The sequence below is a fragment of the Lichenostomus cassidix genome, chromosome 3 (genome assembly GCF_008360975.1).
Source record: "Lichenostomus cassidix isolate B80296 chromosome 3, HeHo_3.0, whole genome shotgun sequence".
Classification (NCBI taxonomy): domain Eukaryota; kingdom Metazoa; phylum Chordata; class Aves; order Passeriformes; family Meliphagidae; genus Lichenostomus; species Lichenostomus cassidix.
The window spans coordinates 20,031,657-20,045,257 of NC_139483.1; the positions used below are offsets into that span (position 1 = coordinate 20,031,657).

The 13,601-nt window shown below is 38.9% G+C and overlaps 1 protein-coding gene across 3 annotated transcripts in view; it reads left to right on the plus strand.

Annotated features, from left to right (window-relative positions):
- USH2A (usherin) overlaps window positions 1-13,601 on the plus strand; it is a 383,112-nt gene that overhangs the window by 259,045 nt on the left and 110,466 nt on the right. For all 3 annotated transcript variants that reach the window (XR_014850703.1, XM_085054819.1, XM_085054820.1), the window contains exons 41-42: window positions 473-1,101; window positions 11,031-11,365. Coding sequence is in view for 2 of the 3 variants with exons in the window: in XM_085054819.1 (XP_084910945.1) it covers window positions 473-1,101; window positions 11,031-11,365 (964 nt within the window). In the remaining variant the exon portion in view is untranslated. The remainder of the gene's footprint in view (window positions 1-472; window positions 1,102-11,030; window positions 11,366-13,601) is intronic.

A 13,601-nucleotide genomic window follows, 5' to 3' on the forward strand; every position in this document is an offset into this window, starting at 1 on the left:
ATATATAATCAGAGATGCAGTAGGGACTCACTGAGCTGTAAAATACACAGCTTTGTTATGCCTGTGCTGTTGGTTGCAATTAGTATCTAGTGCTCTAGAAAAACATACCCAAAATCTAGAACTGCACGTCTGTAGTGATACTGAGCCATAAACTTTCTCCACATGCTAGTAGCATTGGTGAGGCACTTCTGAGACACAGGAGGAAAAGGGATGCAGAAGAGAAAGGAGGAAGGTTGGGATGAGGGAAGGTGAGCAATATGCCTTTGAGAATAAAGTCATATTCATCCTGTGAATATTTGGGCCTACATTTTCCAAAGAAACAGGCTGTTCATTAGATCTGAACTTTTTTTGTAATTTTGAGCCTCATTTGGTGAGTACTGCTTGCTGATGCTGATTTTAAAAATCACAGACTGTTAGTAATTTCTCTTTCCTTGTTTTTTTTCTCTCTTTTTTTTTTTTTGGTCTATTACAGAACCTGGACCTTTAGATCCACCACTTCTATTGGATGTTACAGCAAGGGCAGCAAGCATCACCTGGCAGCATCCTTTAAAGCCAAATGGCATTATCACGCATTATAATATTTACCAAAATGGCCAACTGCATGCTACAGTGCCAGGAACTACTTCAAACTGCACTGTAGCAGACTTGCATCCCTATACTGTGTATGTGTTCCAGGTAGAAGGATGCACTTCTAAAGGATGCTCTCTTTCACCCACAACCCCAGAAATACAGACTCTTCCAGATGCCCCTGAGGATATTCCTGCTCCAGAGCTCTATTCTGATACTCCAACTTCTGTGGTCATATCCTGGCAACCACCTGCTCGCCCCAATGGTTTGGTGGAAAACGTTACAATCGAAAGGAGGGTGAAAGGAACAGAACAAATCTCCACTGTGGTTTCTCTCCCCCTCAGTCAGGCCATGAGCTACATTGACCAGAGCACTGCTCTGAGCCCTTGGCAGCAGTTTGAGTACAGAGTGCTGATGAGCACCCTGCACGGGGGCGCAAACAGCAGTGCCTGGGCAGAAGTCACCACCAGACCTTCCAGACCTGCTGGTGTTCAGCCACCTGATGCAGAAGCGTTGGGACCCTACTCAGTCAAGGTAGGAATGATTCCCATTGCCTCATGGCTGTAACTTGGTTTTCCTTGTAGCAACTGTGCATTTAAGAGAGACATCTACTGGCTGAGCCAACAGACTTCATTGCTGCAGGGGTAGCTGAGTAATTAGTATCTGTGCTTTGGCTCAAAAGCATTAGATTCCTTTCCATTTTTTTTCCCTTTACACCAGCCTCTGGCATTGTATTCCAGTTCATTTTCTTCCCTACACACCTGATGTATTTTCAATATTAAACTTGAATGATTACTTTTAACTCCCTAATCAGATCAGAAAATGACCTACTACCTTCTCCAAAATTTCAAGACTTCATTAAAATGCTAAGAAATAAAAAAGATTATTTTAATGTAATTAAGTCTTCTGTATAATTACCAGATTTTTTTTTAATGGCTAATGTAGAAAAAATAGCATTTTTGTTATCCTGATTTACGAAAGAGGAGTCTTACAGGACTACGTAGGAAGTTTTCAATTATTCACATCATTCTGTTGGGAATGAACTCTAGAGGACAGGATAACTACCATTGTTTTGGCTTGCATACAAACTTCATTCAAGGGAAATTAGTGTAACCAAACAAGAGGGATTTTTGTAGCTTAGAAGCCTCTTTTGTGTAAATACACACATGCTTCCATGGATTCAGTCTTGTACTAATGCCAAAAGTATTGGTACAGTAGCTTGCTCACCAGAGCACAAAACAAAGGACATTTGCATAAGATAGAAGTTCATCTGTTAGATTTATTATTTTTGGTATACATTGTATTTTCAAAAGGTAAACAAAGTGGTGTTACCAATGCAATCTGAATAGTTTGAGGGTATGAATTTCAGCAGTAAACCAATGCTTTTTTTTCTTTGTTCACACATAATTTTAAGCGATGAAAAAAAAGCTATTTACCATTATACAAAAAAATCCTGAGCTTATAAAATTACATTTTAATGTCTAAGGAATTGCATATTACCTCTGTGTTAATTGCAAATCAGTTCAATATGAGTACAATGGTTCCTGTAAGAATTAATAATGATCGACCACTAGTAATTATGATGAATTGCCAGACTGCTTATTGAAGATTTGGGCAATCTACTTCCAGGACTCTGCCCTCTGTGCTTCTGTAGATATATCTTAATATTCCCCACAATTTATAGTAAAACATTTTTCATGGATTTGCCAGAAGCTGCAGTGCTGAGTAAATAGTATCTCTAGTTCAATAAATAGTGTGCTTACCCAATGTCCACATTTTACTGCATGAGTTTTTATGCATTGGCTTCAACTCTGAGCACAAAGAGTCACTGCAACCTTTGAAGCTCCAGTTGTGGCAAGAGCACAATAATTTTATATCTCACTTCTATTTTTCTTTCTCCAAGTGCATTCAACACTCAATCCTAATTTTAAAAGCCTGTGAGTTATCAGAGGTTGTGTCATTCTTTACTGGATGTCTTTTCCTGAGATCAGACATGTGTGTCCAGTTGTAATTTTATTGTATTTTGCTCAACTCTTAGATTAAGTAATCTACCAATACTGAAAGTCAATTGGGTCATTTATTTCTTCCGAAATCTGAAGGCAATGCAGTTTTCACTCTATAATAATTGAATTTCAATACAGCATTGCTTTTTAAATTTGTTTTCCTTTCTTAACGAAGAGTTCAAATGCTTATTTTCCTTCTTCTTCCCCAGCCTGTCATTAATATTCAAAACTCTTTAAAGCCCTTTAACATCCAAACTGTATGAACTCCTCTATAATGGTGGTCAAATTTAGTTTCACTGCTGCTCTGGTAGTCTTGGACTTGTGTTTTCCACCTGGAGACAAATATTTTTTGGATCTGTTAAGACTAATTTCTGTCAAAGATACTGAAGCCTGGATGGTTTTATTTCCATGACTTGGTTTTACTGTCAATTTTTATTAATTTTAAATATTTAAGTTAAAATGTTCAAAATAGTTTAAGGTGGCAGCACTGAATTGAGAAAAGTGACTTACATATATGCCTCTCCAAATATACTCACTTCTGAGTATCTCTTCTGCTGACTTCTCTCTCTCGCTGTACAGAGCATTGGTTCTTTGCTGATATTGTAATAAATTCTTGTATTTTAATTTACTTAATGTTGTTCCATTTGATATTCATAATAACTGGGAGAAAGTCAGGAACACTTGGTACATTTCTGTGCAAAGGGTATCCCATGGCTGAGATATTACTTCAAGTTCTGATTTCTAAGAATCTAAGACTTCTTAAAAATCTTAAAATTTCTCTTACTTGTCCATGTCAGCAAGACATCTATTTAATTTTTAAGCATTTATTATTCTAATAATAAATTATTTCTTATCTCTTTAAAAATATGAAGCCAGGCTACAGTTGCAGAAGAGTTCATGTCACTTCATCACTGAAGAGATAATAGACAAGGCTTGCTGCACCCAGCAGTTTCCTCGCCTTCTGCTTGTTTGCAGATGGGAGCACCAGAGGAAGCGACTGAGGTCTCATCTTACTCGTCGGTCTTCGTGCAGATCTGTCAAATGGATTAGCTTGCTAGTGGTGGTGTTGTTTCCTTCCCTGCATTTTTATGGCAAATTCATGTCAGAGTAGTAGTAGTAGGGCTCTCTGACCACTCAGGGTTTTGCTGTGTCCCTGAGGTGGTCTTGTGGGAATTCTGTGTACTGGGAGAGTATAAGAACAGTGGAGCACCTGTTTGCAAAACATTCGGGGGTTTTGCCCAAATTCTTTCGGACTAGGGTGGAGATCTGCAAACCTATTGTGTCCTTTCACCCCAGAATTCTGCTAGTTGCACAGGCAGAATGACTGTGCAGTATTGTGCAAGGATTGCCATTTAGTTGGTTGAAACGTTTCCCTGTGTGGAAATAGGATGGATTTGGTATGGAATTGCTTTACACTGGTGCCCCTAAGAGTCCTAGGAAGGCATACTTTCCTTTATGAGTTGCTCAAGCCCAGCACACTGGCAGTGTAGTGTTCAAATGAAATTTAAGGAGTCTTTTGTGCTGTACAGTGCTCTTACCTTCCTCAGTGTCTACAATGGTAACTCTTCTTCAGCACAGGGTGGAAAAGAAGCTGTCTCTTTGGGAAGGAGATTTTAATTACTCTTACCCTCGAGAGAGCTGTCCTCCCAGGTTAGAGCAGAAGGTATTGGAAGGGCGCTGTGGGAAAGATTAGCAAGAGGCTCCTTTACCAAGCCACGGTCGCAAATCAATAGAGGCTTTCAGCTGTCAGTGCAACCAATCCCTGAACCATGAGCACAAATATTTACTTCTACTGAAAACAGAGAGAATTTACAAAAAGGAGAAACATATTTCCATTCCTTTATTTAGTCATTCAATCAATAAAAATGATTTGAGGATGTGAAGAATTCAAAGTGCTCCAGGACAGTACTCACTTGAGTATACAGCTTATTTTCATAGACCAAAGCTTTCACTCTGCAAGGAGGAAAATTTCAGCACAGCAGGTCACTCTCGGCATAAACACTTCTGATGTGTGTGTCCTCCTTTAACATTTAATTTTAATCAGAATGGACCACTATCTCTCCATAACATTTAACTTGCTTTCCTTTGTGCAACAGAAAGTGTAAGGCTGTCGATAATTTTTAAAGTACCCATTTCTGTGACACCTGCATGATATTTTTTAATATTTGCTGAATTGATAATGTTCATGGTAGCGGAGTATAATGCGCAATAAACTGCTTTTGTGGCTGATTAAATGCCAAAGTGAGGTGGAGGTATTCAGCAACTGCAAAAGCCGTTTATTTAGTATATGCCAATGCCATGAACATTATTCCTGTTACACAAGATTTGCTATACCCTAATGTACAGAGGTAGAAAAGAAATTGTTTCCTTTTCTTGTGAGGGTTGCAATTGCTGTGCTGCTTCAATCTCACACTTCACACTGATATGACATTCGGGAATGTAGCTAGGTTGAGTGGCTTGAGAAAGAGGCTGGTTTACACAGTGAATAATTATTTAATGGAGTTCTTTGTGTAGGAAAGGCATTATGTGGCTGGGTACACTGAACTACATTAACTGTAGTATGCAAATATTCCAACTTTGGCCTTATAACTTTTGATAGGAGGAATTCCCTTTTGCTTTTGGGGTTCTTCCTTGAGGATTTTGACCTGGAAAAGGCAGCTGTAGTCTTAATTATCGTCTTAACCAGAGACATGCTGGCTCACATTGCCTGTGTTGCACCCCCTCACTGACCACTACCACCAGCTGGACCACTGATAGATGAATAGCTGAAGCCATTCCCTGTCATCTTTGTGTAACTTTTTTTTCAATACAGAATCTGGCATAAACTGTACATATCCTGATGTTTCTACCAAGGGGAAAGGTTTTGTTTTTCTTTTTAGTGTTTTAAGAGGTTATAAGAGAATGGTTTCCTCCTGGTTGGATGGAATAAGTACCTCATTGACATACAGTTCTTGTGCTATGCTGTTCTTTCATGATAACATTATTTACAGAAATTCCTGCAATTTGATTAGATACAAAATGAGAAAAAAAATTATTATTATTTCATTGACTTCTCTCTTAATATATGTTATATATTGCCTGTGAGGAATGAAGGGTTGTGGTGATTCTGTAGCACCAAACTGTCATTCTTCCTTCTAATTTCTTTTTTTTTTTTTGCATATTGATTCAATAATGTCAATAAATCCAATGGTCTTCCATGGATTATTTGTTTTTCCTAAGTATTTCCTCATGAGTTCTCTGAATGAGGAAGGGTTATAGGCTTTTTAATTTCATTGTCATTCCCATTTGTTGTTACCTTCAGAAATGACAGTTTCTTACTTTGCAGTTCACCTGCTATTCTTCTCTTTGTATAGAAGGAACTGGAGCAGAGACAGACCAAGTTGATATTCCACCCTACAGATTGAACAATGACATTAGCCTGCTGTCCACAGGATCTTCAAGAGTTGCCATCTGTACTCTTTTAGTGAAGTAGATTATCATTTATTGCCACAGTGATAAACTTTTCTAGTAGCTGTTTCTCAAATTTCACTACTAAATTGGATATGCAAGTGAGCAAACACAAATAAACTAGGCTCTATTTTTACAGTTGTCTTCTTCATTAGCCCAAAAGCTGGATAGTGGACTGCTAAATGCCTGTTGTTCTGTAAAAAGGCAGGGATTAAAATACACAGAAGAAAGATTTCAGCTGTATGGAATAGATACTGACACATTTAAAGCAACATACCCTGTAGTTAGAGTTTGAGTATTATCCATGAAAAAGATGGTGTTTTCTTTACCCATTTTCCATTTCCCACAGAATTAGTTATAGACACATGTTCTGGAGCTGGGGTTTTTTTTTGTCTCACATTAATGCTTGCTGTCCTGTGAAGTTGATTCTGATTACAGAATGTTGCATGCAATGCTAATTACTCCAAGGTCACTGAAGTCAGTGACTAAGAGTGAGGTGATCCTTCAGTATTCCTCCTCTGCAGGTCACAATGTGGCAGAGAATGAGGCTGTGGAGATCCTTCCTCTGTTTCAGGTTAAAACTCCCTGTTGGTATTTCCTTCTCCAAACACTTCAGTCTGCAGTTACCCCAGAACATTTCAGGAGTACAAACAACCCTGATTCCTAAGCTGTGTCTGCAAAAGGGAGGTGCAGTAAGCACAGGTAACAGCTTTGAGCTGGGAAAGGGACAAAAAAGGGCTTGGACTTTGTTCACCACCCTTCCAGTTTTATGCAGGTATGCCTGGTGTGTCAGGGAAATTGTTTAGGAGCGATCAATCCTTGTGTGAAGATTGCCTTGTAATGCTGCTAAGGTCAGTGAGACCTTGGTTCATTTGACACATAAGTGCTGCTTGAGTAACTTAGGATATTCCAACACCCATAGGAACAGCCTTAACTTGCACACTAGAGGTTTTCCACATGTTAGGACTGTGATTTCTTGCACAGCTTGCTCATTTGGTATAGATTATACAGTGGGGTTTCATCAGCATCATCCCTCTGCCTTTGATAAAGTTGAAACACTCTAGTGTAGGTGTTTAGGATCATAAATAAATGCTGTTTTGGTTTTCCCACTACTCAAGCAGAGTTCTAGGAGTTTTTGTAGTAGCAATCTGTTACTGCAAACTTGATCATGCTATTCTTCTGTGGTAGTCCTTGCTGAAGCTTGATTTAACTCATGTGCACAGTGCATGAGCAGAACTATCAGTGACCTTTCTCAGAATTTGCATTTCCTGTATGATTCTGGCCCTTGATTGAACCCACAATAATTTCTGTTAAGGCAGATAAGAACTTAGGAGGAAATTCATCTCCAGCTATTTTGGGGGAGCTGGGAGGTTGTCAGAGGACTATAGTCCAGTAGCTGGAATGCAGAATTAGGATAGCAGGTCTTTGTTTGGAGTTTTGCTTCCTTCTGATATGTGATTTAGTCTGGGATTTAGTCTTTCTATCTCTAAAACTGGAATAATAATATTTGCAATTTGAGACTTACAATGTGCTTTGAGACCAACAGTGAAAAGCTCTCAGTAGTGTATTTATTACATTCTGTTTGTAGAGGTTACAAGCAGTATCTAGGAGAAATGAGAATAAAATGAAGCCAAACACACTGATTTAAAAGCAAACTGTTGAAGCCAGGCCTGAACAGTAAAATAGCTTACATGTGCCAATGCCTCTCCTCAGACAGCTCAGAATTAAGTTGCAGGGTTCCAACTGCTGTCAAAAAAGGAAAAAAATTCCAAGGTTATAACTGTTTAATGGGGGGAAAATGGCTAATTTCTGTCTCTTTAAATTTTGTGGTGGAGAAAATAAGGCCCTTTGATCTTTAAATGAAAGCTTCCAGAGTCATTACATTGAATCAGTTAATCTCTCCCAGTAGTTACCTTATTCTCTCTTCCTCATGGGCATCCTCTTTCATGGTCTCAGTGCTGAGCTTCAAATCAATGAACAAACTGTTACTGCTTCCAACACAGCCTGTCTAGTGAGCTTTCCTGCTTTCATGCCTTGCCAAGCTCTTACCTCAAACCTTGGCACATCCAAGTGGAGAAGAGGTCCAGCAGTGCCACGTGTGTGTTAACCAGGCTGGCTTCATCATCTTCATTTATGGGTCAGGCAGTCCCTTGCCTCTTGACAAGAGATGGCTGTGAGGGATTGCATGTCCTGTCATTCCCAGGCGACACAGGTAATTCTAAGGAGGTCAAGTGGCACAGCAGGGTTAGGGAGTATCCTTGGTCATCCCGTTACCTAGTTAAAAAAAATATTAACCAAAGCAACAACAGATCTTCATAGCTTTGTGTGAGATCTCTATGCCCAGATAAAAATAAGATGTGTTGTGTGTGCTGCTGACTGAATATACTCTTTGTTGAGAATGGTCTTTATTTCTATTAGGAAAAAATGTAAAGGTATTTCCCAGTGTAAGCCCCACAAAGCATCTCTATTACTTACAGTATGAGATACTATATCTGCTCGAGCACAACAAATACTGTGAAATAACACCTGGGAGCTTTTTCAGATGTACCAGCTAGTACACAGACTGTGTAAAACTCAGGAGCTAAGCTTCTGTTCTCCTCCCATGGTAATTATCTGTTCCTCTATGTGAAGGGGTTACAGGGTATGGTGAACCTTGCACAAGTTGTTAGAGTAATTTTCTGGGTTTAGACATAAAAGCTAGGCATCAAAAATAAAGTGTGATTGGAAAATAACTCATGCTCTCTTCCAGGAAATAAATTTTGGTATAAGGTGAATGTTTTGAGACCGTTTTGTCTTGTGGGAGTGCAGTACTAGGTATTTTCCAAAGTATTTGGCATGCAGTTCTTTTATTAGAAGCCACCTGACATTAAGCAATAACAAGGCCTTTTTCACCAAAAATGGCCTATTTGCTTTATTAATATTCAGATAAAAGATGTCAAATTTGTTATCTTCACCGAGTTGGAATATCAGGACAGGTACTCCATCCCTGCATGTCCAAGATTTGTACAGCCTGTGGGAGCAACCTGTTCCAGTTTATGGCTATGTATCTCTTACTTTTCTTTGCATTTCCTTCCCTTGTTTCAACTTGTGTCCCTTGCGTCTTGCTCTATTCCTGGGGTCAGAGGCAGAAAAGGCCTTGACCTTCTGTAAACCCTGCTCAGCCATAACAAAAACGTCCCTGTGTTACCAACACTATTTTCAGCACAAAACCGAAACAGCCCCACACTAACCCCGTTCTACTGTAAAGAAAGTTAACTCTTCCCAGCCAAAACCAGCGCATGCTTGTACTAGAAAACTTTTTCTGTTGTCTGTGCTAATCATCCATTCTTCTCCATTTCCTAAAGTTATCACTAGATCACGTGAAATACTTCAAAATGAGAGTTCTGCTCAATGTCTATGAGAATGGTGCAAAATCAATTCCTACCCTTTGTGAAATTTTGCATTGCTTTATCAGTAGTATTTTTTTTTTTGTTTCAACATGATTTGGGGCCAGAAGGAACAAAAATCTGAATACAGCATTTGATAATTAGCCAGAGCTAAGCCTTTCCTATGTGGGCACCAATAATCTTGGTTTTGCTGTCTTTACTCAAGATCACCCTGTTTCTAATTCTCTGTTTAATAGTATTCCAGAATCTGTTATCAAAATCCTTCAGCTTTCTCCAGCACTTTGCTGCCAGATTTCTTACAAGTCTGGTGGCCTAACAGGTCCTTCTGTACCTAAGATATAACATTTTGTAATCCCAAGGGTCTTTTAAAAGTCATTTTATAAATCAAGCTTCTCTGTTTCAACAGCCATGTGCAATTGTGTATATATATTTTTAAAGATACTTATTCTGGAGACTGCAGAAAATTAGAGAAAGAGTTCAAATTCCTGAAACTAAAAGATCTTTGTATTAGTATTTAACACTTCAATGTTGTCTTTCTTCATTTTGTTCTATGCATACCTAGGTTTTAGGCATATCTAGGTTTTCTCTATTTCTGTGCTCTTTTCTATGTTGGATTCAATCCTTAATTATCTTGTGCCTGGGAGGAAAAGAGACAGCAATTGTTATAGATGAGTGGGTAAATGGCAAGGAAAATAGTCCCAGAGTAAAGCAAAGCTTGTATACTTCCTGCACTGGGATTTCTAGGCAAATGAGTGTTGATAGATGCTTTTATATTACCTTTATGAAACTTTGAGATTCGTAATACGTGTTAAGCTGCATGTCCTCGTTGTGCCAGTCTGAAGGCCCCTCTGTCATGGTACCGTGGAAAAAAGCCTTAAAAAATAATTGGGAACATCCATGCACTTCATAATGCAATTATTTGAGTGTGATTTCTCAGTGGAGCTGGTAAGAATAAATATATATAAAAATATGCTATCACATCCCTCCCCACTCCCCCCCCCAAAAAAAAACCCTAAAAACTAAAAGCTTTAAAAATCCCACCTAACCTCAGTTCTGTAAGAGCAAAACCACAATATGTATGTGTGTATATATATATGTATGTATGTGTGTGTATAAATATATAAAAACCACATAATTTCCAATCTTTTTGTGATAAAGTTTTCTCAGTGTGAAAGATCTGTTTTCTTATGGGAGCTAATGCAGTTACATCTTTCTGAAAATTGTGCAAACACAAAGTAAGATTTTTTTTTTGCTCTGCTGCTGGTAGTCAAGCACACCAGGTAATACACCCTAAGAAATAAGTGACAGTTAGTGATATTTATGATTATTAGTATACTTTTGCTAGTGCAGCTGAACATCTCACAGAATTTTGAGTGGCGTGGAGCATTCACATATTACAGGTAAAGAAAAATAATAGATTTTTGAATGGTTACAACTGGTACTATGAACCTCATTAAAATTAAAAGAGATTTCTAACTTATTTCCTTTTAAAAATAAAAGTCTGTTTTGATGGAAAAGAACATCTTCAGGTCCCATTTGTGTCCATCTATGGCATGTTGTGTCCATACTTCTGCAATCTGACTGTAAGAAATCTGTTTTCATTAATTTTTTTGTTCTCCTCCTTCAGGTCTCCTGGAAACCTCCTCTGATACCGAACGGAGAAATCCTTAACTACGAGATTCGCATGCCTGACCCACGAATTGTCATCACTGGGAACCCTTCATCGAGGTTCAGTCACTTGGTGACCAACCTTGTCCCCTACACTAACTACTCGGTCACTGTGATAGCTTGCACTGGAGGTGATGGTTTCCTGGGAGGCTGCACGGAGAGCTTGCCCACCAGAGTCACCACACCCCCGACAGTCCCTCAGAGCGTCAGTCCCTTGGCCGTGACTCCCATCAGTGAGTCCTTCATTGCCATCGCTTGGCAACCACCACTGAGACCCAATGGTGCCCATCTCAGGTAAGCTGAGTCTGAGAGCAGTTTGCTTCTCCTTACCTGAATCTGACTCAGAAAATTATGAGTGATGTAGACTTTGTCACATGATCTCATCATTTTGGACTTCTTGAAGTTCCTCTTTAGGGCCCAGAGAACAACTGGGATTATTCAGGGCAAGTGTGTTTTCTGTGCTGGAAGGCCTGAGTTTTTCAGATCAGTGCTGTCTGCAAAACCAGGAACAAGCACAGAGTATTTGCAAATTCATAAGTGCTTTGGGCTGCAGCTTTATCCACTTTTTGATGATGAGTTCAGGCAACAAGTTCCACCAAGTTTCCACTGAGAAAAAGAAGAGATCTCTGTAAACATGAGTAATTAACACATCTGTGTGGGTTATTCCACATAAAGAGAAAATGACTATTTGGAAGGATGATGGCATGAAATAATCTTCAAAAATTAAGTGATGAATAAATTTTAAATGAGACAGTGCATGGGAAAAAATGGAAGTTAAAATGCTAGAAGTGTGAGGCTATAGCCAAAATAGGAAATGCCAGGAAGTGCTGAGTATAGTGGGCTGGATTTCACCACAGGAGCCAAAGAAAGGAATCCCCTTTGAGATTTGTCTGGAATTCTGGGATGGGAATCTTGACTTGAATGTTGATAACTGAGCGTGTGTGTAGATACACATTTTAAAAAGTATGGATTTGAGTGCATAAAGGTTTATAAAGACAAATATATCTTTATATATACACAATAAAAAATGTCAAATCTTTCATTCTAGTGCTTTAACGTATCATGAAACTGTGCATGGAATTACAGCTCTCTATTCCATATGTTCTGGTTAGTAGCTCTCTTCTAGGTGCACTGATGGGTTCAGTAATTATCATGTAATGCTGTTTCAGTTGCGTATGTTATTACAGCACAGTAGCTTGACTTTTTCTTCAGGCTTAATTAGGGCACACTACAACTGAATGAAATGATGATTGCTCTACAGTAAAATTTGAAGTTTCAGAAAAGCAGTCCCTGTTATTCTGGGGTTAACAACATGACCATTTTACCATAGATTATTGAAGTAATTCAGCACGACCTACATCTGCAGATTTCATTTCTTTCATGGTGTGCCATGCTGCCCTCAACAAGAACAACCACTGAAGCAGCTGCTCTGTACAGCATGATGGAACGAGAAGTCTGCAGCAAGCAGAGTAGCAGCAGCAGCTGCCAGTGGGGGTGATTTACACATGATCACCATTCAGTGTTCAAAAAGATTTGATGTTTTTCAAGACTCGTCTATGAAATATATTGGACAGAATATGCTAGGATGGTTTCCTATAAAGCTGTAACGATCTGTCTTTGGGTTGACACTGATGAAGCAGTCATGTGAGAGCTGTTCTTGTTATAAAGTCATCGGATTTTTTTGACAGAGTTGGAGTTTAATTAGTTTTTGCTATTTAATTTCTGAAGTTGTAATCCCAACTTCTGCAGTAATTCAGTTTGGCATCACTAAGTGGCACAATGCTTGCTTGTACCTGTTGAGGATTATTCCCTAACTAAACTCAAGGGCAAAAATTGTTGGAGGTTGTGCGTGAACTCACAAGCTGCCATGGAGCACAGGAAGTGTCACATCTCTAGTAAGAGCATCTCAGTTGATTGCTGGTTTTGAAGCGACACGAAATCACTGCATGCAGTACCTGTTAAATACCTCTTCATTCAGGGTCTCAAATCTGGAATTGTATCATCCAATGTGTCTTTATCAGATTGGAGAAGACCTTCACTTTAAGAAGTGTCAAATTACACACAAACTCATTAATCAGCATGATAATTGCAATAGAGTGGTGACCCACACCAAGGTATTCTGCAGAATAATTAAACATGGAAACATTTTCACAAATACGCACTTAAAATGGGACTGTTTAAGATCTGCCTGAGCATCCACATACTTTGTTTGGAATTTAGCAGTAAACACCTTTCCAAAATGGGGGGCAGGGACAGAATGAAACAGAGCAGCTCAGCACTTCAGAGAATCAAGTTGTATGGTTAAGTGAATATATATACATATGACCCTAATTTGCTGGGCACCAGTGGAAACACTGTTTTAACAATAGTTTGATAAAAACTGCAGCTCACCGTTGAAAGCAATTTCCTACTGGTTCTATGACTGGTAAAAAGGGTACAGGCATCTGGTGCTATTCTAATGGAACACCAATATCAAACTAAAACCATTAGTGTAAAAATAAATTAAAGAGTCCTGTGGAATGTAATAAAG